Source organism: Saccopteryx leptura, chromosome 2 (assembly GCF_036850995.1).
Source record: "Saccopteryx leptura isolate mSacLep1 chromosome 2, mSacLep1_pri_phased_curated, whole genome shotgun sequence".
Taxonomy (NCBI): Eukaryota; Metazoa; Chordata; class Mammalia; order Chiroptera; family Emballonuridae; genus Saccopteryx; species Saccopteryx leptura.
The window spans coordinates 108,930,160-108,957,655 of NC_089504.1; the positions used below are offsets into that span (position 1 = coordinate 108,930,160).

Below are 27,496 nucleotides of genomic sequence, written 5' to 3' on the forward strand. Positions count from 1 at the left end.
AAAAAATATATGTGCCTAAAATAACAAAATAGATTTGTGAAACATATTAATAATAATAGTATAGACAAATGTATTTTAAACTAAATTTTCTTAAACAAATTGATCTACCAACATGGACTCTTACTTCCTTTCTCCAATCCACATTTCAACTGGAAAAATTTAATATAGGACTGTATATACACTAGATTACAATGTAGTAAATTACCAAATTCAAAATGCTTACATGGTGTGTTTAAATTTTAAAGCATATGATGATGAATTAATTTTCTAAGTATTCATGGTAAATTCAGCAATTGTGTCCATTTCTAGAATATTTCTAGAAATCCATATTTATATTCAAACACTAAGATATTCTAAAAAATAGTAGTTATATTGACTAATGTAAAACAAATAAATATAACAAGCTTCAAAATATGCAGTCTCTCAAATATGCTCACTCTCTGTGAATGTACTTCAATCTTCTACCTCTATCTGTTTTTAGTATATCTAACTGCCAGTTTATTTCACTGACAGGCCCCCTTCAGAGACTGGTAACATTTCATCGTAATTTGAATCACTCTTGGTAGCAAATACAATACATCTACTACCTAAAGGTAGAAATACCTACCCCTTATTTCTTCAGTATAATTTCTATTTATCACCCAAGTCTCAAGTTTGACCTCACTTATCCTGAACAAAACAAACAAATAAACAAATAAACAAAAACCACTATCCCACCCCTACCTCTGACCATCCTAACATGAAGTCTGAACTAGATGGCTACTCTGCATTCTTCCATAGCTTAGCATTTCCTCTAGAACAGCCATTGTAACTCCACCATATTGATCGGTTTCCTCCACTACAGTGTACATTCTATGAGAGCAAGACTATGCCTGAACTATGCATAGTTTTATACTATACACATAGCACCTACTTTGTGACAGGCAACAACTCCCAACAATTGCTCAAAGTTTTCATTAACACCCGCACTTCACACACAAGGAAACTAAAGCACAAAGAGGTTAAATAACTTGGCTGGAAGTTGTATAATTTGTAAGGGACAAAACTGAGAGCTGAGCTTACCTTGAATTTAAAGTTATAGCTGTCAACAACTGTATTCTACGACTTCTCAACTGTATAAAGATATGTTCAATGGCTTATTAATTATAATATTATTCCTTGAATACAGAAACATAGAAAATGGTGATGGCCAAATTAATGCCTTTAATTAAATTACATAAAGTAAACTTAATTTCCCAATTGCCTAGATTCAACTAGAAACTAAGAACACCTCCAAACAAAATGAATTTTCTCAAGTTCATTGAATTGTATACATATTCATGACATCATTGTTTTGCTGGGTTTTGTCCAACATATATAGCTCTATTTTTCTAATATTTCAAGCAATATTAATCAACACTATTCAATTTCTATAACCTATAAAATTTGAATCCATGTATAACATCTGTTAATATTTATTGAGTTGCTAGTCTATGCAAGACACTTTAAGATACTACATAATCTAGTCAGAGGAAATAAAAAAGACTCAAAAAAGATGAGTGGGTATATAATAAATATTAAATTAGCAGGAAGTAAGAAAGGAATGGTAGAGATAGGAGTTGCACAAGTGGTAGACAATATTTAATAAAATCAAGAGAGATGACTTAGGGAGATATGTAATCATTCAGAGTAGAAAGAACTTTAATGGAATTTTTAAGGGAACTATATGAACATTTTCTTCTATTTTTTATATTTAAAAATATATACATACATATATTAGGACACAGAACTGTAGAGAAACACAGCCCCCGCCCCACAGAAATCAAAGCGTAGTCTGCTGTGAATATTGTTAAGAGGAACAAACATAATGCCGTTATAATAAATTCATCTTCACTTTCTTACATCGATCTCAAAAGTTATTGGTAATATTTCTTATTCTATAATGAAAATAATGTTAATAATTATTACAAATATATAGTGCCAACCGGCATTTTATGGAAGGTTTTTTTTGTTTTTGTTTTTTTTTAATTTTTATTTATTTATTCATTTTAGAGAGGAGAGAGGGTTAGAATGAGAGAGAGAGAGAGAGAGAGAAAGAGAGAGAGAAGGAGCAGGAAGCATCAACTCCCATATATGCTTTGACCAGGCAAGCCCAGGGTTTTGAACCAGTGACCTCAGTGTTCCAGGTCAACGCTTTATCCACTGCACCACACAGGTCAGGCAGAAGGTTTTTTAATTGCATTATCTCACATTCATGTTCACAATAACCTGATGAGGTGGGAAGAGCTTCTATTGCTAATTCACACTTGTACAAAGCAAAGCACTGAGCACCTAAAGAGCTCACTCACTGGTACACAGCTAGTGTGGTGGAGCCAGGATTTGATTCCAAATTGTGTGACTCTAGAGGCCAAGCTCAACCCTTGAAAGACTAACATTCTAAGGGTTTCACATAGTGGTTCTCAAACTGTCCTGTGCATGTGAGTCACCTGAAATCTCATGAAATGCCCATCACATTGTGACTCAGCAGATCTGCAGTGGGCCCTCAGATGCTATATGCCAAACAGCCAGATGACATCCGTGCTGCTGATCACAGACCATGTTCTGAGTAGCAAAGGGTTAGCAGACTCAAAAATCATGGCAATTGCAGATATTGTCGGCTTTAAAGATTTGTTTCTTATGACAGTACCCAAATGGGCTAAATTTATTAAATGTTTCATAGCGGTGTGGCATTAGTATTCTTGGCTCTTTTTTTTTTTTTTTTTGTATTTTTCTGAAGCTGGAAACGGGGAGAGACAGTCAGACAGACTCCCGCATGCGCCCGACCGGGATCCACCCGGCACGCCCACCAAGGGGCAATGCTCTGCCCACCAGGGGGCGATGCTCTGCCCCTCCAGGGTGTCGCTCTGCTGCGACCAGAGCCACTCTAGCGCCTGGGCAGAGGCCAAGGAGCCATCCCCAGCGCCCAGGCCCTCTTTGCTCCAATGGAGCCTCGGCTGTGGGAGGGGAAGAGAGAGAGAGGAAGGAGAGGGGGAGGGGTGGAGAAGCAGATGGGCGCTTCTCGTGTGTGCCCCGGCCGGGAATCGAACCTGGGACTTCTGCACGCCAGGCCGACGCTCTACCACTGAGCCAACTGGCCAGGGCCTATTCTTGGCTCTTTGAACATTGGAAACCTTCGCCAGTTCCACCTGGATGCTTAGCAATCACTGGTGAGGGTTCCCGGGAACAGATGCGGCTCCTCAGGCTTCCCCATGTCCTTTATTTCATTGTCTTAGCCACATATTTAACATGTATCTTCCATGTTTATGCAACTAGGTTAAGAAGTCAGTCAAAGGACCCCTACTCTTGCATGCGTGGGAGTTTTGGTGGGGATGAGAGGAGAGAGCGGAAAAAGAAATCAGTCTGGGTGTTTTTGAAATGTGCTGACATCAGCTAGATTGATGGCTACAGGAGCTCAAGTATATAAGAGGAATTTCTACATCACTACACTGAAAAATGAGACAGGAGGGACTACAAATTATAACATCCACAGTCACGGTCACGGCAACAGCTGTAAAATTGTTCTCAGATGAGTACACCCATATAAGACACTTCTCTAAGTTCAACTTCAATCTGTCTCCTGTCTGTCTCTTTGTAGCAGCAATGAAGTGCTTCAAGTTCATTAAGAGGGCATATCGAAGCCGCTGTGCATCAGGAGGGCATTCTAATAATAAGAGTCTCTCTGGACTCATCACAATAAAGGTTGCACCACAGCCCCAGCTGAAATGACACTCTCTGTAGCTCCTCCAGGGTGGGTGTCGCCACAAATAATAGTCTCTGTGCCATTTAAATATTCAATATTAAGTCCCTGTTCCCAATGATCTACTTCTGAATGTTGATAACTCGACTTTTGACTGAGAATGAGGTGTAATGTGGGGATGGGGAAAAGAACAGATGTCTAATGCACATATTTAAAGGCATTCCTGCAATGGACTTTTATCTTGCATTTGTAGGGCTTCTTTGTGCCCATGACACTGCTTCTTTCCTCTGCCTCCAAAGAAAAAAATTCCTCTAATCCCTTCCCCTTCTCTCCTTCCCCTTCTTCTTCCATTTCCCTATCCTCCATCACCAATTGCACTACAAACAAATAATGAAGCAACTGCCTACATTTTCCAGGTACTTTCATACATGGTGTCACATTTAAAACCATAATAATCTGCATTATACTTAGGATTTGTCTTGTTATAAAATAAGAAAGCTGAAGCTTAGAAAGAGAAAGTAACTCGTTCAGATTCATACACACAGTAAAACTTAGAAAAGAGAGAATGAAAATTGGAACTCAGATTCATCAGACTCCAAAATTTGGAGTCTTTTGACTCTCTTTTTTTCCTGTTTGTCACATACTCAGACATTCTGCTTGGATGGCTCTTCAGAAAGCCACATGTTTGTCACAACAGCGAAGTTAATTGGGTAACTCCTTGAATTGTGGTTTTCCTCTTCCTCAATGAGCAGTGTATAAATGAGAATGTCATAAAGAGAATCTCCACTCAGGAATTTATACAAAGGTGGAAAAAAGTAGGTTTACAGTTATATTATTATTTATTATTATATTATTTATTGTACTACAGTGGTAAGCCCACTTTTGCCCACCCTTCTATAATATCTCCTTGGACATCCTGCTTGCACTATTCTTCTGAGCTGATGTAAAAATAGATTTTAATTAATGCTTTAAAACATTTAAATTCACAGAGTTTATTTTTTTTAATTTTATTTAGAAAATTAAATTTAGCAGGGTGACATTGATCAATAGAGTACACATAGGCTTTAGGTAAATGTTTCTATAGCATTTGAACTGTTGATTATGTTCATTTTTAAGTATCTCATCTTGCACAAAAATATACATCATTGACGATCTGGGGAAAATGCCAATCTAGTTCTAAAATGAATACATGGAGGTCAATGTGGCAGCAACAACAGGCACATAGGAAGTTTAGATGAGAAGATTGCTCTGTGGAAGGTCAGCCAGCTTTAGAGCAGAGGTCCGGAACCTATGCCTCGCGAGCCAGATATGGCTCTTTTGATGGCTGCATCTGGCTCGCAGACAAATCTCTAATAAAAAAATAATAATGTTAAAAATATAAAACATCCTCATGTATTACAATCCATTCATTTCCTACCGCTCATGTTCATGGTTGCGGGTGGCTAGAGCTAGTCACAGCTGTCCTCCGGGACAACACCAAATTTTTATTGGATAATGCCTAACGTACATGGGTCATTGTTGGCTCTCACAGAATTACATATTTTAAAATATGTGGCGTTCATGGCTTTCTCAGCCAAAAAGGTTTCCGACCCCTGCTTTAGAGCCTAACACCATGTAGGCAACAGACAGTGTTATTAGCCTCTGAAAGGATACAGGGAACACACTCAACTATTTATCTCTTCTTTCTCAGGAACAGTATATTGCTTAAATGGAAGCAAACCAGCTTTCAACCCAAAAGGTAACAACAAAGTAACAATACAGAAAGTAATATAAAGTAACAACAATATGGATGACAACAGCAGGATTCTCTTTAAAGCATTCACTGTATGTGGCAGGCTTTGTACTCAGGGATGTGTATGTTCCCTGCTGAATTTAAGACAATTTCACCATCACAGAACATTGTTAAAGGAAAAAATGATTGTTCTATGTGGCCAGGACATTTAGTTTGGTAAAAGTAAATTTAGAGTCTCATTTCACAGTTCACGAAAATACACCTTTGAATATTTAAAAAGTAAAAAAAAAAAAAAAAAAAGAAGTAGCATTAGAATCCAAAGGTATACATATTGTTACTAACTTGCCCCTTGTTGCTTCACCAAACTGTCTTCCACAAATAGTTGCTTCTGCAATGCCTCAATCATCAACTTTATGATGACTCAGCAAAATCATGGTATGTAATTACAGGAAACCTACAGGCCCTGCCCATTCTGCACATGCTTACTTTGTGTCACTTGCAATGTTAAGGTGCTGCTTTGTGGAGTATTGTAACACTTAGGGAAGCTTTAAGTTTACCAGCCAGTTTGAACAAAGTGTGCAATTTCTGTATAGGCATGCATAATATGTCAACACCTCAATATGAGCATTTATGCATAAGCAAACAACATATACTCACATCTATTTAATCATACAATTTGATATATGTACCTAATTATGTGGCCTCTTGAAAATCCCTAAGATTTACTTGAAGTTATCATGTAAACATTATTTTTCAGGCTTATATAAGTATTAAGAAAATTAAAGTCATGTAAAATACATAATTAAATCACCAGTAAAGAAATATAAGTAAAACATTTATTTTTTTGCATTGCTTTGAAAAGGAAACAGTTCAGTTCATTGATCTTATAGTCATTAGAGAGTAATTTAAAAATCACGAGTCAGCAAACAACTGTTGGCGAGGATGTGGAAAATAGGGAACCCTCATGCACTGTAACGGGAATGTAGGTTGGTGCAGCCACTATAGAAAACAGAAGGGAGGGTCCTCAAAAAATAAAAAATGGAACTGCCTTATGACCCAGTGAATCCACTTCTGGGAATATAGCTGAAGAAACTCAAAGCACTAATTCAAAAGAATATAGGTAGCCCTATGCTCATTGCAGTGTTATTTATAATAACCAGTTATTGTAACAACTCCAGTGCATGTCCATAGATGAGTGGATAAATAAGCTGTGGTCCATTTATACAATAGAATATCACTTGGACATAAAAAAGAAGGAAATCTTACTTTCTCGACAGCATGGATGTACCTAGAAGGCATTATGCTAAGTATAATAAGTCAGTCAAGGACAAATACTGTATGATTTCACTTACATGTGGAATCTAAGGAACAATATGAATAACAAACAAAATAGAAACAGACTGTTTTGCCAGAGGTTAGGGGATGGATGCCAGAAGGAAGGGATATTGGTAAAATGGGTAAAAAAATGTGAAGGAATTAAAAAGTAAAAATTGGAAGTTATAGAATAGTCATGGGGGTGTGAGCAATAGTAAATATTATTGTAATAAGCTATGTACAGTGCCAGGTGGGTATTGAAAATATCAGGGGGGGGGGAATATTTGTAAAGTATATGAATGTGTAACCACTATACTGTACACTTGAAACTAAAACAAAATAATAGGCCCTGGCTGGTTGGCTCAGTTGTAGAAGACCTGGGTTTGATTCCCAATCAGGGCACACAGGAGGAGCAACCATCTGGTTCTCCACCCTTCCCTCTCCCCTTTTCTCTCTCTCTCTCTTTCACTCTCTTCCCCTCCTACAGCCAGGGCTCAATTGGTTTGAGCAAGTTGGCCTTGGGAGCTGAGGATGGCTTGGTGGCCTCCACCTCAGGTGCTAAAAAAAAAATGGTTTGGTTGCTGAGGAATAGAGCAATGGCCCAAGATGGGCAGAGCATTGCCCCCTAGTGGGCTTGCTGGGTAGATCCCAGTTGGGGTGCATGCTGGAGTCTGTCTCTCTGTCTCCCTTCTCTCACTAAAATAAATAAATAAAATAAAACAAAATAATATTGAATATAAACTGTAACTTGAAAATAAAATTTACGTTAAGTTTTTGTTTTGTTTTGTTTTTTTGTATTTTTCTGAAGCTGGAAACCGAGAGAGATAGTCAGACAGACTCCCGCATGCGCCTGACCAGGATCCACCCGGCACGCCCACCAGGGGCAACGCTCTGCCCACCAGGGGGAGATGCTCTGCCGCGACCAGAGCCACTCTAGCGCCTGGGGCAGAGGCCAAGGAGCCATCCCCAGCGCCCGGGCCATCTTTGCTCCAATGGAGCCTTGGCTGCGGGAGGGGAAGAGAGAGACAGAGAGGAAGGCGGGGGGGGGGGGGGAGAAGCAAATGGGCACTTCTCCTATGTGCCCTGGCCGGGAATCGAAACCGGGTCCCCCGCACGCCAGGCCGACACTCTACCGCTGAGCCAACCGGCCAGGGCCAATAAAATTTAAGTTAAAAAATAATAAATACTGCCTAAATTAGTTCATCTTAGGGGAAAAACAATTATATGTCAAAGAATTTCTACCCTCCCCCCCAAAAAAAAATCAAAGAAAATACTTAAAAGCTAGATATCTATGTTTTAAAAGTAAAAATTCCATGGCTAGTGCAATATTCACATTAAACCTTACAGTTTTAAACAGTTCAATTGCAAATGTTGCAAAATTCTTAGTATCAGTCCTACTAGGTCTATGTTGGGAGTCAATGAAAATAAACACTTCCACAGCAGAAGGTCCCTCATTAGGATCCAGGAGAAGAAGGGATCTCACCTCTTCAGCAGATGTGCAGGTACAATGTACAACTCACATGGGAGAAACAATGAAAACATGGTAGCATGCCCTCTGGTGCTGGGGCACGTCTCTTAGCAACATGGAAAAACAACTCTCTGCTAACACACTTTGTCAAGTAACAAGTGTTTGCGGATCATAATTTAGAAACTGAATTCCAGACACAGCTAGAAATATTAACATTTATAATAATTCTAAACTGTTTAACCTTTTTTGATACTCAGATTTTATAAAACAAGAATAATTTTTTTATGAGAATTAGCTTCAGGGATATAAAGTGTATGTCCAAATGACTGAGGGCATCATTTCCATCCCTATTTCCAGTGAACAAGTATTTGTTTTTTCTTTAAAGCATAGTATCCGCTTAGAGTACTCTTGCTGGTTGCCTGGGCAAATTGATACATGCTGGTGTCAGAACAGATTATTCATTGTTTGTTTCTGAATGTCACGTCATCAAGAAAAGAAACTAGGACTCTCAAAAGAAAAAATTTTAAAAACAATGCAATCTTCATTCCATCATTTGTTCTGAGAAATTTGTTCTCACATTCCAGTTCAACAGAGTCGCGGGATGCCATTACTTTCTATCACAGTAACATTTCTCTTTCAGCCTTCTCTGCATGTGATCATCTATGGCCACACTCACTGATATTTTAATTTACTGGGTGAAATAAATATAATATTTTTTGTATTGCATTATTATTAAATAATGTTAGCTGTATCTTTTGATGTACAGTTTGTGATTCTCCATGGTATCCTTTCATTCGATGTCACCAAAATTGCAAACAGACTATTTTACAATCCCATGCACGTGAAAATGACTGTGCTTTCAATGGCATTTTTAGAATAAGGAAATTAAATTGTTTTATTGTGAATAAAGCTTTACTAACTATTGAAAATTCTAGAGATTCTTCAATTGATTCATATAACTTATCAACTAAGACAAGCATTCAAGAAGCATGTTAGAGATCATTTGGCTAACCCATCATGTAAAATACATTAATTTACTAATATTAAATGGTACAATTTCTAATAACTAAAAGGAACAGCAATTAGAATTAGAATAATAATACTCAAATGAGTGTTCTCTGAATCCTGTCATTACAATACAGTAAACTTTGAAAGTTCTCATTTAATTTTCATTTTAGTTATGCCCAGGACATGCAGACAAACTAGTTTTGACAGATCACCTTGTCAGCAGATGGTTTCTTATATTTTTATATAACTTAAGCCACCACTACAAATCTCCACGTCAAAAGGTTAAATAAAATATTCATACTAAAAATGATATATCACGGGAATAGTTTAAAGAACAAATTATTATAATTTTTATATATAATGTTTATTATTGTTTTGTTTTTTCTCATAATTTAAAATAATGTTTTTGAAATATAAACTATCATGACATATATTAATTTATAAACATTGATACTGGATATATTGTCATCCATTTGTAACACTATATTAGCAGGAAATGCCATGTAGCATGTAAAACAAATTCCAGATGGCTATATTATATCAGATGATACAATTTATGCTTATTATTAGCAACCTTCAGGGATTTAATGCCTACATTTGAACTATTATACATACTTGTGCATGTGAGATCATACAAATTAAATATTTTAGAATTTTTAGTTAGTTGGAATTAAAAGTGATGGCTAACTACCGTGAAAACTCTTGTCTTTTGCTCCAGATTTGGACCTAAGGATATCTGCTTTTTATGGCCCAGAACCTTGTAAAGCATGTCATCTGTCTCCACCTTGTGGTTACTGTCTTACTATTTTCTAATTTTTCACTACTTCCTAAACATACATAAGAGACTGAATGACTATGAAAAAAAATATGACTGCTTGCTACCTTTGGATTTTTACTTTTAAACACCAGAAATTAAGAAAATATATATTTCACATGACAAAAAAATTTAGATACATTATGATATCAAAATATTAGGTCACCTAAAACACTTCTATGTCTCTTTGTCAATTTCTTAGAAAATTGTATCTTTTAATAATTTCTTAGAAAAACATTCTATAACTGCAGTATCACATAGCTAAATTGGACACTTGAACAGTCTGTTCAAGAGAAGTCCATGTCTACATTTAGTTTCCCTTAGAATTCCATAGCACATACAGGCCCTGTGTGACACTTCCTAGGAAAGTCACAAAACGAGGGAAATGTTTTTCCAACAAGAAACTGTCCTTCCCGTTCTCCCCAGGAAAAGCATAAGTCTTCAGTCTTACAACTTAGGTTCTTCAATCAATAGTTGTATTCCATATTTTAAAGATAAACACCTAACTTCCAAATACACATTATTTTCTTCTTTTTCTATTCAAACTAAAAACCTGGGGAGTCTCAGGGATCAACACACACTGCTTTGCTTTCAGGGATCTATGGTCTGTCTGAGTTTGTGTTAGTGGATGGGAAATTCTCACAAAAGCGTCTAAAGCATAGATTACTGCTGTCAACTCATGTCTGAGTAAGAGAAAATTGTCTAATCAGATCATCTATTGGAAACAACTTCAAATGATCTAATCTGAGCAAAAAAAAGTTCCTACATAGTTGAATTAGCTAAACCAAATTTGACTACAATACTGCTCTATTAACTAAGCATAATTGTCCCCATTGAATTTCACTTCTTGTTGCACGTAGAGTTTAATATCATGAAGAGAAGTTAAAACTGTACTGTTTTGAAAATACTACCTTAAAATTCAGCAGAATGCCCTAGTCCCTCAGTCACATTGCTTAAAATAGGTTCTTGATTTTCTCATGGTTTAGGTGTAAATGACATACTCTCAGGCTATACCCATGATCCACAGTGAGAGGCACCAAGCCAGCACCTCTTTAAATCCACATTTTGTACATTACAGAGAACCGTGCATCGTATAGTTAATCATAATCTAACTTTAGCAATACTTACACTATGTGTTCTTTCTTCCTGATAACTTCAAGTTTTAATGCATTATTTCAAGAAAATAAAATAGACATGAATAATATGTCTCTTTAGGAAAACTAAGGTTATAATATTTGTGTCCTGCTACTTTTAAAGATTAAATACCCATTATAACTATGTATCGACTTTTTGTGCTTCAACCTTAACTGTCCAAAACACTATGGTACTTATTTATGTTACCTAAAACTAAGGATTCAAATAAACAATATAGATTTACGATTTCCATATAAATGCTCACAAAGCATGTGAAGACAGAAGAAAATGCTATTTATATGCATCTTGGAGAAACTGTTTTCAGAGACAGATTTGATACTGTATATAAATAATTCACCACTTTAACATTAATGAATCTGTTTCCTTAAGATGTTCTTTAGATAAGAAAAGCCCCAAAGAAAGCTGGAATTGAGGAAGGGGCAGTAAGAAACACAGGAAACTTCACTGATAATAACATTTCCATTCCAAAAGCTGTAACACAGCTTGAGTATTTGATTTAGCATGTAATTTACCCTACACACATGTTAGATGCCACAATGTTGTCACGGGCTAACACTTACCTTTATCGTTGCCATTTGCATAACTTGGAGGCTTGTTTTTGTCAATGCTGTTAAAGCTCTGACTTCTCCTATTTAAATTAGAGGCTCCCTGGACCTTGCCGCTGCTGCCTGCAGCTGGCACCCTAGAGGGACCTGGAAGCCTGAAATAGTATAAGAAAAATTACATCATTATTGTACATTGTGAAAAGATGTGCAGCAGAAGGTTCTGAGCAGGGAAGAGTTAATGGGAAACACAGTATGTGACATTCTAAAACTTGCTTCGCTTGAAACATTCCTTTTAAGTGACAAATAACAAAGCATAAGGTTTGAGGATCTTTAGAAAAATCTTATTTACCTTTCCAATAAACACGGCTCAAAAGTATATTAATAATATAGAGCAATTAGTAATAAAGTCACTTTTGGGGAAAAAAATGCATACTTACCATATCCTGATGAATAAAAATTTGACTTAAAAATTATGCTACAGTTACTTGAAAGGCAATAAAAATAGTAACACTTTGACTTTATTATGATCTCAGGGTGTTAATCTGCTACCTGCAGCTGTTGTTAAGCTTGTTCCTTTCAACCAACGTGTGGGACATTTGTTTGTATCTTAGGTAGCTGCATCCTAAACCAACTCATACATCGATAACAAGAAGAACGAAGTTACTGAACCAATTGCAAACAGTAACTACTTATTGAATACCTAAGCTAGTTAGCTACTCTAAAACATGGAGTGGAGAGCAAGGTCCCACTTAATTTGTTTTTGACCAATTTCACGTTAAAACCTTTCATTTCTTTGCCAAAAGTAAGTATCTAGAGTTTATCTCACATGTGTGGCCTACAGATTGCAGAGGAAATATAACAAGAAAGAATGCCAATCTCAGAAGAAGAAAACCTCTGTTAGCAGAAAGACAATTTAAAATGCGCCTCCAGGCCTGACCTGTGGCGGGGCAATGAATAAAGCGTCAACCTGTAAATGCTGAGGTCGCCGGTTCGAAACCCTGGGCTTGCCTGGTCAAGGCACATATGGGAGTTGATGCTTCCAGCTCCTCCCCCCCTTCTCTCTCTCTGTCTTTCCCTCTCCTCTCTAAAATGAATAGATAAAAAATTTTTAAAATAAAATAAAATGCACCTCCAGTGGCAGTAGCATTAGCTATTCTTTGTGTATGAAGAACAGGGCATTGGGAACATGCACAGACTCTCTTAAAATTAAAGGACTTTTGGAAGAAAGTGATAATATGCAGTTATTTTATCTGGCCTATAAATATTGGTTTGATCATTTATTTTACTTTTTAAAAGTTTCCATATTAAATTTTCAAGTATCATTTTTTTCAGATAATTGAATTTGCCTAAAATGTACAACTACTATATTTTATTTTATACTACTAACACATATATAATATATAAACTCAATCTACATAGTTAAAAACTAGAAATTAAGAATTAGTACTGGCATTCTAAGTCTTCTTTAATACATGATATTAAAGGTTGCAGCCACTTTGATTGTATTTGCTGCCATCATGTGGAGGTTACTGTGTACTGCAGCAGTAATTGCTGTTTTGAAAGAAAAACAAAAACAATCCAGAATTTAGGAAATATTACTGAGTTTTTCACTGTTCTCTTCTACAAAACTTCTAAAAGAATAGAATGTTTTTATCCTTTATATTGGTGCCAGTAAGTCACAATTTGACAATTGATTGTAACAATATTCATATTTTAACTCCATTTACAATATTAGTTGGTATATTATTTCTGTAGACTATTTGGACATTGAATGCTTAAATAATAGCAATACCTTCTTTAATAGTAACAGATATTGCAAAATGGAATAAATATCAGAAAAACACAAATACCAGATTTGAAACAGAAGTGTTGATTTCTCGGAATAGTTAATAGTTTCAAAACATTGACTGTGTTTTGGAGTTTAAATACATGTGGCAAATAAAGAGTCTCATTGGCTAGTTTGCTCATGAGAGTTTGTATCAGACACAAGACGGAATTTTTTCCAAATGATTCCAGCAGTTAAACTTTTGTTCAAACTGATCTCCAGATCTTGTCAGTAAAGCACAAGAACCATGGACCCGGAATTTTGAGAACGAGTGACTGCCCTCGGTAAAAAAGACTCAACTAATTAATTTGGCCAAATGTCACAATCATCATAAATCCTGTAGACACAGTCATAGGTTTAGAAAGTTCTTTCTATATATACATTTTGTCACAAAACATGCCTTGCTACCAATCAAAGTCAATCTGCTCTAGAAAGCAATTAAAATGCATTTTAATCTTTACTGTGACCCATGAAGCCCAGTGATCTTTAGTTCTCAGAAGAACAAATGAAAACAAATTCAAAAAATCCATTTGCTCCTCTCATTACCCTAATCAGACAGGCAGCCAGAGTGCCCGATCATTCATCAAAGCCATAAAAAAGGAAATGAAAATAACCACCCTTCCAAAAAAAAAAGAGGAAGAGAAGAAATAGAGATGTTCTATTAAATTAAAGTACCTAAAGTATATTTTATATGCATAAGTCTTAGAAATGGTAATAAAAATGCCTTTGTACATGGCAGGTCACAGTTCTTTGAACATTCTTATTGATTACATATCTTCTAATTTGTAATTAAATACCCTTTCAATGTTTCTCTTCAGAATGATTTTAATTACTATGAAAATGAACATAACTTTAAAAACCAAGGCCAGGAGAAAGGCACATACCTCAAGTCAAGGAATCCTAAGTGGTCCTTGTGGTCAAACATTGCATAGTCTGATTCACTGTTATGGCAGTGACTAGTAAACCAGCACTGGCTACTTCCCCAGTGAGTAAGAAGGCATAGGTAGGCACATAATAATCAGGTATGCAAGACACATTAGCAGTGGTTTTCCTCAGCTGTTCCATGCTACCATCATGCCTTCAGCAACTTAATATTTAAAAGAGAACCAAACACTTTTAACACATTTCTATATGCCAGTATTTTCCAAGCAGTACATAATGAAATGTCATTTATTATACTGTCTTTAAAATACAGATATCATAAAGAAGTAAAAATTTAAACTATGATGGACAACAAGACAGTTGAGGCTGACCTGGTGCTAACCTCCCCACAAAAAATCTGACAATGTTTCTGAATTCTGCTTCAAAATGTATAATAATTAATGCATGCCCACCTCAAACAGCAGTTATAACCTGGGTGCATATCTTCCAGATTCTGTGACCTGGATGGAATGGGGCTTTCAGAGCAGTTTTATTCTTGACTTCCTATAAGCCGAGAACCTCGACTTCAGTCCAGTTATCCAGTTATAGCAGTATATATGACAAAACTAAATTAGAAGAAGCCAATCCCCATTTTAATGATCTCAAACAAACACAGTCATCCCTGAGACTACATAAGACTATCCTCTTGGAAGAATTTAGTCCTCTGAACTTTTCATCCAGAAGTATGTAATTAAAAAAAAAATTAGAATGAAAAAACAAAATACCACTGGGCATTTCTTATCACTAATAAGCAATAAATTAGAGATATTAACTGACCTAGTAGGCTTTTTTTGACTGGTTGCAATTCCACTGTGATTAGACTGAGTTGCATATCTGGCTGCCAGACTGTATGAGGAGAAACAGAGAAATTGAATTAAAGAGATTCTTTGAACATGGAAAGAAAGAACAAACTTATAAGAAAACCATGAGTTAATGAAATGCAATTGGAACATGTATACACATGTATAAAGAATAAATTAATTAGAAAATTATGATAATGCAACATATATACCATGACATTTGATTATGAACACCCTATGAAATAATGCAGTGTACCCCTTATAATAAAGTGTGTCATCACTGAATTTAAAATTAAGCCTGTGTGAGATTATGCATATTACTTTAAGTAGCATTATTTCACCTTATAAAATCTTTAACCTTTGTAAATGACTATGAAAACTTCAGGAAAGCTAAAGTTTGACTTATACAATTAAAAAATCCATTTCTCAAAAAGTTAAAATGAAAATATGAATAGGAAATAAGTCCTTATTTTTTTTAACTAAACTCTTCTATTGTAATTTGCTGTTTTAATGTGTTATTTTTAAAACCACATGATTAAAACAACTTGTTTCTAATAATTGATTGTGGATATTTCATCTTAGATATTTTTTTTAGGAAGTAAACTATACGGATGTTTTTCTGTAGAAAGAATTATTATGCAAAAATTGAGATAAAAGTGGAGTTAAGTTCTTCAAAAACAAATTGAAAAACTACTAATGACAACTTTAGGGCATTCTTGAATTATAATTCTTAATGATTTTAAAATAAAAAAAATGTTGCTCAAGAAACACACAAGAACACATTATTTAAATCGTTTTGAAGTGAATACTTTGTAAACAAAATGAAAGTCTGTACTTTAAGTTAGACTGATTTATAATTTACCCAAGGGGGCTGAAATCTATGTTCTGAAGGACATGGTAAAACCCAATAGTCCTGAGCACGTTCACACGCCCTGTGATAATCATGGGTTGATTGATGCCTGAGTGGAGAAACATTCTTGGGTGAACTGTGCTGACTACATGAACCCAGCTGGCATGCAGTTTCCTGAGCCTCCAAGGAAACAGGGACAACATACAAGTGTTGGAATCCGGGATAGAAGGGCCATTTGGAACCCTGCTGCAGTTGATCCATTACTATGCCGTCAAGCAGAGGGTATTTTAGTCAAAGGATGAATTTGTTAAGATGATAACATATTTCCTAAATTAACTCACTCTACTGAGCTCGTCTGTGGTGGGCGTATGCATGTCCTTCAAACTGCCTGGTTAGGCAAGAATAAATCCTCATGTCTAGGAAGTTTCTCAGGTTCACAGAACACTTGATTTTTACATTTGACTTGAGATATGCTATTATTTGCATATGATACTGTTTTCTGTATTCTAAGTACACTGGACGAGTCAACTGACCGCAACTGGCCAAACAACCTCAGTAACAACACTAACAAAGAATGATTTAAAATAAAAACCAAAATGTCTAAATGAAATAAGAAAATTAATTTAAAATTTATATTTAAAGATAAGAGAACATGAAGTAAAGAAAATCTTTTGTGAACTTCTCATTATACTTTGTCAATCCACGAGTAAGAGAACTAGCGAAAGGTTTATTCCATAACTCTCCGAATCAAACAAATATATTAGCAGCAGAGATGACAAAACATTGTACTTTCCTTCATGGAACTGAAGGAAAAAAATGAAGTTACCTCATTGGTTTTCCCCCCATGATTTTAAGTGAAAAAAAAAAAACCAACAAAATTTAGAGAGGTCCACTGACTTAGCCAAAATCAATTTGGTTTCCTGGCCCACATATATTTTCTAATGTATTACAAGAGAATACTTGTCGTCTATAACTTTATACCAAGCCCTAATACTTGAATCTTTTGACACTTGGCCTCGGGCCTGCTTCCCTTGCTCTTGTTAAACTGTTACTTGAAGAACAGAAGAGTTGTGATCCACTCTCACTGTATTCTAATATCTGTATTTGACCACGTTGCTCCCTCTGCCTTGTTCAATCATCCTCTTTCCGAGGCTGCCATTTCACTAAACTCACTGGATTTGCCCACCATCATTCTTGTCTATTTTCTCTTTCCATCAAAGGCCCTCATCCTTCATTCATCACTTAAAGAAATGATTTTTTGTATGTCCTCTTTTCTCAAATACTTAGCACATGCCTTCTTTCACTTAGAGGTTTGTTTCTTACCTAAGATTTCAAGTAAAATCTACTAGAAACTAGCATTAATGTCTGCAATACAATCCAGCCATCAATATCAACTGAGTAAAACATGCCCATTTCTATGATCTTCAAAATCACATTAACTCACCTCTCTCTCTCTTTTATTATCCAAGTTCTAACCAGATCTGTCCTTTAATTTCTTGATTTCTCTTCACCATTTTCTTTAGTCCTATGGACTTGAAACCTCAGTAGTTGATTCTTCCCTTTTTCCTCTTAATGACCACACATGTTCAATCATTACTGTGTCATTTGCATCTATGTTCTCATTTAACTTCCATGTTCATCATGCTAACTCAAGCTCCCCACACTTCCCACAGCACCTCTAGCTCATTTTATTTTCTTCGGGGTTTTTTTCATCTAGTTCTGCCTTCTTATGCAACAGAAACTCATTTTTTTCTTGAGTGCTTGTAATACCATTTTCCAAGTTTCAGATTTACAAACCGACTAGTAAAAAGCAGGTCATTAGGAACAGCAACACAAATTATTAGTAAAACAGACACAAGGAACATGTAGACACAGCTCTGAGGCAAGTGGGGTAGATACATAAATCAGAACACCAATAAACTAAGGATTTTCAGACATCTGGACTGAAGAGTGCATATTTTTTTCTTGAAATGTTGTCAAATGAGACTCCCAGCTAATGAGTAGCAAAAATATCAGGAACAAAAGCACAAAAGAAAGAAGTATTTTGAGACTCACTGTGGATTTCATTAAGGAAGTATAAACTCATTGACCCATCTACCTGATAAAGTAGAATATCAAGGGAATGCTTTTTATTTTCCCTAACATGGAAGAAAAAGGAAAAGGCTAGAGCCAATCAATTTACAAAAAAAGAAGAAGAAAGGAAGAGAAAGAAAGGATGAAACTCATCTCGTGTCCAATACACAGAAAGATTCAAACTGCCAGAACTTTCTAATCCAGCATCAGTGAAAATTTGCATTTCAGACTGTAATACTCCTTTACTGTAAGGAAAGAAAGCTTCTCGAAGTAAACTTCCTGAATTGTGATCGGCCATTTTTCCTAACCACCAGAGTCCCGCTACTCCAAGTGCTGTCCGCACACCAACAAACGTGGCAGCACCTGGGGTTTCTTTAATACTGAATCCGGGTCTCATTCCAGACCTACTGAATCAGAGTCTGAATTTTAACAGAGTCCTAGGTTCCTATGCATAATAGAACTGAAGGAGCTGTGCTCCATAGCAGTGCTGTTCAACATTTTTACACTTGGGGACCAGTGAAAATAGGAGAGTTATTTAAGGAATGCTAGGGCAGAAATCACTTTGAGCATAAGTGAATTCCATGAAGATCATTGGGTCTGTAATCTTCATACAACATCAGGATGGTTAACTCTTTCACAGACCAGCATGACATTTCTGGTGAACTGGCCACAGACCAGTGGTTGAAAAACACTGCTCTACAGAACATCCACAACCTTGGAGGAAAATAACATCTAGTTTCCTAAATCAAATGGCCTAATCCAAGTATCTCAAAGCACACCTCATCTTCTCTCCCACTGCTGCTTTAGATCCTGCTGATTACTTTCTTCTGCTATTAATCCTCATCTCACCTTCCTTAATGCAATAGCTTTCTCTCCAGCTACTCCTCCCAGTTCTCATAAACAGGTCCATTCAGTCTTCCCATCCTCAAACTTTGTACTATCATCATGACTATTTTCAAAATCATAACCTTAGGCATCAGTTTATCTTTCCATTCTTTTCCTGTCAAATCTACATTTTATATCAAATCTCAATCCTAAACTTAAAGCCTCTTTTCTAAATATACATCTCCTTGACACCTCTTAGATATTCTACCTAGATCTATCACGTACATTTTCCCAAGTATAACAAAAATGTTCAGAACTTAACTCATTTTTCTTCTTTCAAATCATCCACTCTCTCTATGATTTTGCTACTTAAATTTAGTGTCATACCTACATACCATATCATCTTCTTGCAAATTGATTACACACTGCTATGTTTTAATGCTTCTTTTACTATTTATTCACTGACTTGTGGATCTGCAAATATCTTGAAGACATTATAATAATAATTTGAAACTTCATACAGAAAATAATCTCTTCTAGTCTCAAATAAATCTACTTTGTGGATACTCTCCAGCATTCAGATAGATAACATTAAATCATTTCATTCAACAGGTCACTTACATAGAAATCTAGAATAGGCAATAACAAATGTTAAAGGGTAAGATATTTTAGTACCTAAACAGCACTCCTCAAATATCTTCCAAGTAACCACAATCTTTAAAAACTTTAAGCAGTGTGTTAGGATGAGCTAATATGGCATATTATTTATAACTTCCCACTCCTGTGCTCATTGCATACATGACCAATCAATTACAGAATTTTTTTTTTTCTGCTGAGCCCTGTGATAGCCTCAGATCCTTGGCCAGGAGGCAAATAACACTTATTAATAAAAAAATTAGAATAAGAGTGAAAATTATGTTCATCTCTTCTTTAAACTCTCATCAAAACATTGTTAGATTTGAATGGCTCCTTAGAGGAATTTTGTAGAAGATTCTATTTCTGTTGTAGTTATTCCAGCAGTGGACTTCCATGCAGAAGTAAAAATTATATAATCTTATTCCTTAGTTTTTCTAAAAAACAGAATTAAACCCAGGAATATAGCACATGTACATCATTAAAAATCACCAAAACATAAAATCTGAGCCTCACACAATTTATCATTCTTTATTCCCATCAGCTACTAACAAGTTTATTTAAAAAAAAAAAATCTCTGTTGAGACTGTTGATATTTGAATTGTCTCAATTTTTGTTTAATTAACAATGTTTAAAAAATTTTTTTTCTTATTTATTCATTTTGCTACTATTCTTGTAAATCCTACTCTTTGCCCAGGTAAGAACCCGGAGAGTCACAGCAACTTGCTAAGGAACTGGGCCTTTCTCCTGACCGCAGTGGAAACACCAAAGGCTGCCACTGCAGAATAAATGACAAATTCTTAGATTAGAGAGATTATTTTCTTAGATATATAAAGATGGAATTGGAATAGGAAGGAGCCTAGAGATCAAATAGCAAATCACTGCTATGATTCGGACAAGACTCAATGAGGGTCTACATGAAGGCAGAAGCACAGGAAATAAAACTAAATAATTAATTGAGAAGTTATAATCATGGACATAGAAAATGTAGAAAAGGGAGGAATCTAAGATGGTTTCAGAGCATTTGGCTTGAGCGGCACAGTAAATTACACAGAAACAGAATTTAGCAGAATGAGATTGAGCATCTTTGGTACAATGTATAAAGAGAAAAAAATCTAAGTCTCCACAAAAGTTATGTCACTAGTCAAACTGTGAATGAAGTAACAGAAAATACTCTCAGACCTTTCTGGATACAACTCACTTTTCTTTCTTGAACTCAGCAATGTCAATCCCATAAAGAATCACCAAAAATTGTCCCAAAAGTACATTCAAAAACCATCATTCCAAAAGCAACACACACAGGGGGAGCCTTCCAGAACCTATAATTCTAAGCCCTGTAGAGAATTCAAAAAGTGTCTCAAATACTAAATTGAATAAATGTTTTGTTTTGTGATGTGTGGTTGTATGATATGCTTAGAAGACACGGTCTGTTTACTTTAATATTTCAAGCAGAGTTTCATGTTGGATTCATCTAGATTTCACAACTAAGTTGAAAGACAAGGATAAATGTCTCAGAAAATGAGGCATTCTTCAACAACAACAACAAAGCAATTTGCTTTTAAGAAGGTAGCAACCAAGTCACCATATGTAAGGCCAGGAGCCGCCATCGTGGCCATTCACATGCAGGTTCCCATTGGATTCGGGCAGACGATAAAGAAATGGCGGAGTCAGAGGATGGGGGGCCATCCTATTTATTGGTGTCTCACCAAGACAGGCAAACCACAAAAGAAGACAAGGGAAAAGCAGAAAACCAGCTCTTCCCATGAAGGGCAAGGGATCAGGGAAGCCCCTGCAATTGTGATAGCAGGAACTGTGTCCAAGCTCCTGGTCTGTCCCACTTTATAGTGTAGAAAACCAAAATCCCTTAATCCAATATACAAACAAGGAAGTCTCCGATACAAAGTCACCCATCCAAGGCATAATTGGATTCCTCATGAGAGTGCACCACCCAGATAATACAATCATTCAAGGGTGTGGGGAAAAGCTTAGTCCCAAAACCAAACCCCAGGCTACAACGACCTGGCCTGCCTATAGCCTGTCCCCCACACCCAATATAAGTCACAAGCGAGCAAACATATATATCACATTTACAAACTTATTTGACCAACACCATAACTCTGAATATATTGCAAAACAGACAAAAGGAACATTCTGTTGTTCACTCACTTTACCCATAAATGTACACAGCAGAGTTTTGTTCTGAGCCCTCCTTTTTGCCCTAGCTTTATAAAATTATTTTGAGTAATCTCTGTCATTTCTATTGTTTCAGTCAATAAAATATGGTGAAGCTAATGTTTCCAGGTTCTGTCTCCGCCCAGCTCTTGAGCCACAAACTAGAGTCCTGCTGAAATTTCACATTCATGAAAGCCACAGGGGAATTTTTTTCTCTCTACCTCTTTCTTTTCATCCGTTTCCACTAACACTATTATTTTATTCTTTACAGAAATACATCATTATTCAATGAGTCAACAAAAATAGATATGTGATGATTTTCTTTCATCCTTATCTCTAAAAATTCCCCAAATCCATTCCCCACCCCCCCCCACCCACCCCCCACCCCCGCCAGATCCTCATACCTGTTATCTTGCTCACTCTCCCGCCACTGGAGCTGCTTGTACCTCCCATGCTGCTCCTCGAAGCACACCTTTTTTCTACCCTGTCACCAAGGTTATGTTCCTAAGTTACAATTGGCATAATTTTTCCGCTGTTAAAAGAACAATCCAAGGATGTTTTCCTTTACATTCAAGCGAGAAGCCTCAGCTCCTAGAGCAAGCAGAGCCTCCAGAAATTGACCTCTGCCTACATCTTTTAGTCTTATCTCTCATCATGCCCTGCGGCAATCGGAACATGGAACAGTAATAAAAATTCTTTGGTGCTCCTTCCAGTAAGAGGTGAGATCTTTGTCCCACCCCCGCTCCCCTTGTATCTGGATGAGCTTGTCACTCCTTCTACCAGTAGGTCACACTGTTTAAGAAGTGCCATGTCTCTGAGATTGCTGTGCGAAGGAGGCTCTGTGTAGTCACCATCTCAGCTAAAACGCCAGAATATGAAATACCTTAGAACTGGATTCTCCAGCTACTGACATTTTGCTCCCAGCAGTTACTGACACTCCAACCTCCCCCCCCGCCCCCCCCCCCCCCCCCCCCCCCGCTTCTCTCTAGAGCTGTGTCCTGTCGGATTGGATTCCTAGGCTCACAAAATCCATCAGTATACTAAAATGGTTGTTTTGAGCTACTATACCAGGGGTGTTTTTTTAAACACTGATAGATTCCCTGAACACACTTCTAGTTATATGTCTTCCTTGACTGAATAGCTGCTGCATCCTGACTGTGAAATGGCATTTCTGCCACCAGTACCTTCCTGGGGCTCTCTCCATTGAGGTCAGCAGGTGACTGAACCATCAGAAAAGTTAGCATGCCTTGCTGAGTTACCTGGTTAAATAGGTTCTTTAGAAGACTGTGGGCAAATGAAAGACAAAGCATCACCATTTCTCAGCCTACAAGGGCAATTTTACATATAAATATTATGTAGATGTTTATAATTCTACCTGTATTAAGAAATTTTATATAAAAGTATTTTAGAATCATCTTTATTCTTTCCTTATCTATCTACCTTCAGTCTTGAAGTCATACAAACACATCATGAGTGAAAACCCTTATATAGTCATGTAGTAATCTTGATTCCCAAAAAAAGAGAAAAATGTGCTTAATCATAACATCACTGTTGGGCAGATAAAATGTATTATGCTCACTTTGTTAAAGATTACGCTGCCCACGAGGAGGCCATCGCCCAGGTGATATTAATGTGTGTTGGGGTGGGCTAAAGGCAGGCAGAATCCTTGTAGCCTGGGGCTTGGTTTTGGGATTAAGCCTTTCCTACCCTTTTTGATGTGGGGTGGTACAATCCAATCATGCCTCAGAGAAGTGACTTTGTATTGGAGACTTCCCTGTTTTGTATATTGGATTAAGGGTTTGGATTTCTACACTATAAAATAGGGGCAGAAAGGGAGCTGGCTCTTGGTTTCTGAGATTATCATTAGAGGAGGGAGCAGAGCAGAGAGCAGAAAGAGGCCATGTGGCCAGGAGAAGCAGCCAAGATAGTGGAGTGCTGAGTGAGATGCCAGTTTGTGTAGAGTTTGTATCTGGAGAAGGAAGGAGATGGGGAACAGAGGTGAATAAGTCTGGTGAGCTAGAGACCTTTGATTCTAGGAAACTCGGATAAGTCAGTAGCTTTGTGAGCACTGAATGTGAGTGGGTTTTGGAGCCCAGTGTGTATTTTTACTTGCCCGCTGGGTGCAAGCTAGAATTAAAGACTATGGCCCACCAGTTTTTGGCTCCATTGTTTCTTTACCGACTGTCCGAATCCAATGCGAACCTGCATGGGCCAGAAGGCTGCTGTGATATTGGCCCTGGCCGTGCCTCCTGGCCTTACAATCACATTTGTCCTTTTTATACTGCTATACCCAAGGCATCAAGGAGCAATACAAAGGAAGAAATCACAGAATATGACAAAATTTCTTGGGCATGGTTTTTAGTGAACAATTCTTACCTCCTAATTGTATACTTTTCTTTTACAAGATAGAATATTAAAATGGTAGAAATTATTTCCTTTCAAATTCACTGAATATAGCTTGAGAAGAAATTTGGAAGAAGTTACTCAAAATATACTATAATTAAATACATGGGAATAAAATTTTAAAATGAGGATTTTTAGACAAAATAAACTTTGAAGACAGTGAAGCACATTCTCTAAAATTTTAAGACGGAGATAAATAGGAATATATTTCCTTATATATCCCATGACCGCTTAGTGCAGAAATAAAACCACATATTTAGAATTAAGATTTCAAGAATTCTTTTATAATCGAATTCTTCCTTCAGTTTAAAGATTTACTCTTTGTAGGATCCTTGTGCAATGTTATAAAATGGTAACATATATGCTAATAGCTCTAAGAGAGAGGGAAATATTCTACTACTTCTACAAAAATACTTTTGTACCTCAAAACCATAGATGCTCCCTCAAAAATATTTAGGAAGTTTTGCAACAGCTATATTCATATCAGAGAATGTAGTAAACATGCTTTCTTCCTAAATGTAAATTTTTCTGAGACTTCACTAAAACCAGTTATTGCCAAATCCATACATGAGTCAGAAACTTAGTTTTCATCCACATGGATTTTTTTTTTTAGTAGCTAGGTGGCTGAAATATCACCCCGATTGTATGTGAGCCAGGTTACTGCGATAACGTATCCATTAGTGAATTATGGTATTTAAATATGTAATAACCTCTGCCTTATCTAAAATTTGAACTGAGTTAAGAAGGCTACCTGCATGGTCTGCTTTGTGTGTGGGATCTCAAAACAGTAACTAAAAAGGGAGATGCCTAACATATTTCCATATCAAAGTCTCATGCTCTTTTAGGAATTCAGGATTTTGAGATAAAGGGGAACTCAGGAAATCAGGGTCACATTTCTTTCTCAATGTTACCATAAATTAGATTTTCCACAGTGCTTTTACTTACACATAGCTTAAAATATTATGCTGTTCCATGAAGTTTTTCATTTACAATTTTCAGTATTGAGTAAAATTATATCATAAGGCATGAAGTAAGTGCTCCATTACAAAAGTTAACTTTAGTGAAACCAGCTTAAAAATTTTGACCCTGAATAACAGTCAACAAAGCTAATTTGTTAAGCTGAAAATTTAAAGAAACTTTGGCAAAGACTACTCTGATTAACCAAAAATATGAAATAATACTTCTAGAAATGTAAAAAATGTTGTAGTAAGTGCAAAATATGTTAAACCATTTCTCAGTTAATGAAAACTTTTAATTATCATGCTCGTAAAATAGTTATCTATATATAATATAGATATATATGAATGGACAGAAGTGGAAGCATAGGAAATAATATGAAGAGGCAAAGTTTGACAGTATACTTTATTATAATAAAGGAAGACCCTTCACCAATGGATAAAGTCTCACTGGCATGACTCAGATGCAGAAATGTGCCAAGTCCCTTAAACCCAAACCTATGCTCACCTCATCATGCCCTGAATATAATTTGATTTCCTGTGTAGGTCTAACTACAGGAAAATCATTCAATGATCATGCTGACATGATTATTACTGTTTTTGTAACAGTTGCATTTCCATGATAAGTCAACAGGTTGACATTTTGAAGTACAATCTTTGGTGGAAAACATTAATATGCAATACTTTCATACAGAATAGAATTGCAAGTATAATAATTAAGTCTATATTACCAGTACTCTATTTGAAAAGAGTGTGCCCCATAAAAACTAAAAATAAAATAGAACCAAATAAGTTTTAGTGCTTGGGAGACAATGTCCAAAAATAAATAAATAAATAAATAAATAAATAAATAAATAAATAAATAAGATAGCAAAATGTCCTGTGATAAAATGTTAAAGAAATAAAACTCAAATCCTTTATACTGAATCCACAGCTCTATGATAGTACACAAATCACATTAAAAAAAAGATTTAGTAAATTGTAAAAACAAATTATAAAAACTGGGTCACTATTATTTTAACTTATGATGAAAAGTACAAGTTTTTACTTGAATTCTCTAAATTATGAGTTAGTCTAATAATTTAAAGATATATGTTATATTCTCATAATTCCCTTGGAAAGATTGAATTATGATGTTTTCATTTTCCACCTGGAAAAAACTATGTTCTATTAATTGATTTTTATTTTGTTAAAGAAAAAAATAAAGTTATTCGAATGGAAAATGATTCTGTCCATGCCTTTTAAAACTCAAACTCATGTTTTATTGCCTCCTCCCTAATGTGGTGTCACTGACATGTTGATAAAGGACTAATAAAGTTTTAGGTTTACAACATCAAGGATAATAGCATAGAGGACAGGGAAGATAAATGGACAAGAGATTTCAAGAAACTTCGGAGAACTGAAAATAAATGGAGTAAAGTTAGTGGAAAACACATCCAAGGAAAGCCTCATCCTAGTATACACCTAGAGGGAGGATTAAATCTAGAAGAGTAAGGAGGGAGGATGGACAAGCAAATTGCAGATAAAATGACAGGACGATGAATAAAGGGAGATTAATCAAATGTTCATGTCAATCACTATCAATGACCATTTCTGCCCAGATAAAAACAAATCAATTCATTAATTATCCAAACTAGAAGCAACTTTAACTACAATAACCGAGTAATTCCAGAAAGAAAGAAAATGATGCTGGTGTAGAGGGCTTCCTCCATTTACCTGAACTGATTTTTCTCAAGCATCATTAAATGAACCCCGGCTCATTCCTAAAATTCATCTATCAGTTTATGTTTACAATTCAATCAAATATCAACTTCAACATCCATGCAAGGCCTTGCACAATAAAGAATCAGAGTTCATGTCTTGATTCTGCAAAACTATTTATAATTGCCATTACATAAATACTCCATGGGTTTATAGCTTTTGGAATCAACCTTTACTTAGATAATCCTGTGTGTACAAAATAGAATGTAAATTTATGAAACTTGATTAAAATTAAAGTACACATGACAGAGGTTAGAAATTGTTAGTGGATGAGCCTGAACAGGCAGTAGCGCAGTGGATGGAGCATCGGACTGGGATGCGGAGGACCCAGGTTCAAGACGCTGAGGTCTCTGTCTTGAGCACGGGCTCGTCTGGTTTGAGCAAAGCTCACCAGCTTGAGCTCAAGGTCACTGGCTCGAGCAAGGGGTCACTCGCTCTGCTGTAGCCCCCTGGTCAAGGCACATGTGAGAAAGCAATCTGTGAACAACTAAGGGGTCTCAATGAAGAATTGATACTTCTCATCTCT

The 27,496-nt window shown here is 36.2% G+C and overlaps 1 protein-coding gene across 3 annotated transcripts in view; it reads right to left on the minus strand.

The window, feature by feature from the left end:
• Positions 1-27,496, minus strand: part of NAV3 (neuron navigator 3) — a 277,955-nt gene that overhangs the window by 196,380 nt on the left and 54,079 nt on the right. For all 3 annotated transcript variants that reach the window (XM_066368505.1, XM_066368504.1, XM_066368503.1), the window contains exons 5-6: positions 15,275-15,343; positions 11,767-11,906 (exon numbers count right to left, since the gene is read on the minus strand). In XM_066368505.1, the coding sequence (XP_066224602.1) occupies positions 11,767-11,906; positions 15,275-15,343 (209 nt within the window). The remainder of the gene's footprint in view (positions 1-11,766; positions 11,907-15,274; positions 15,344-27,496) is intronic.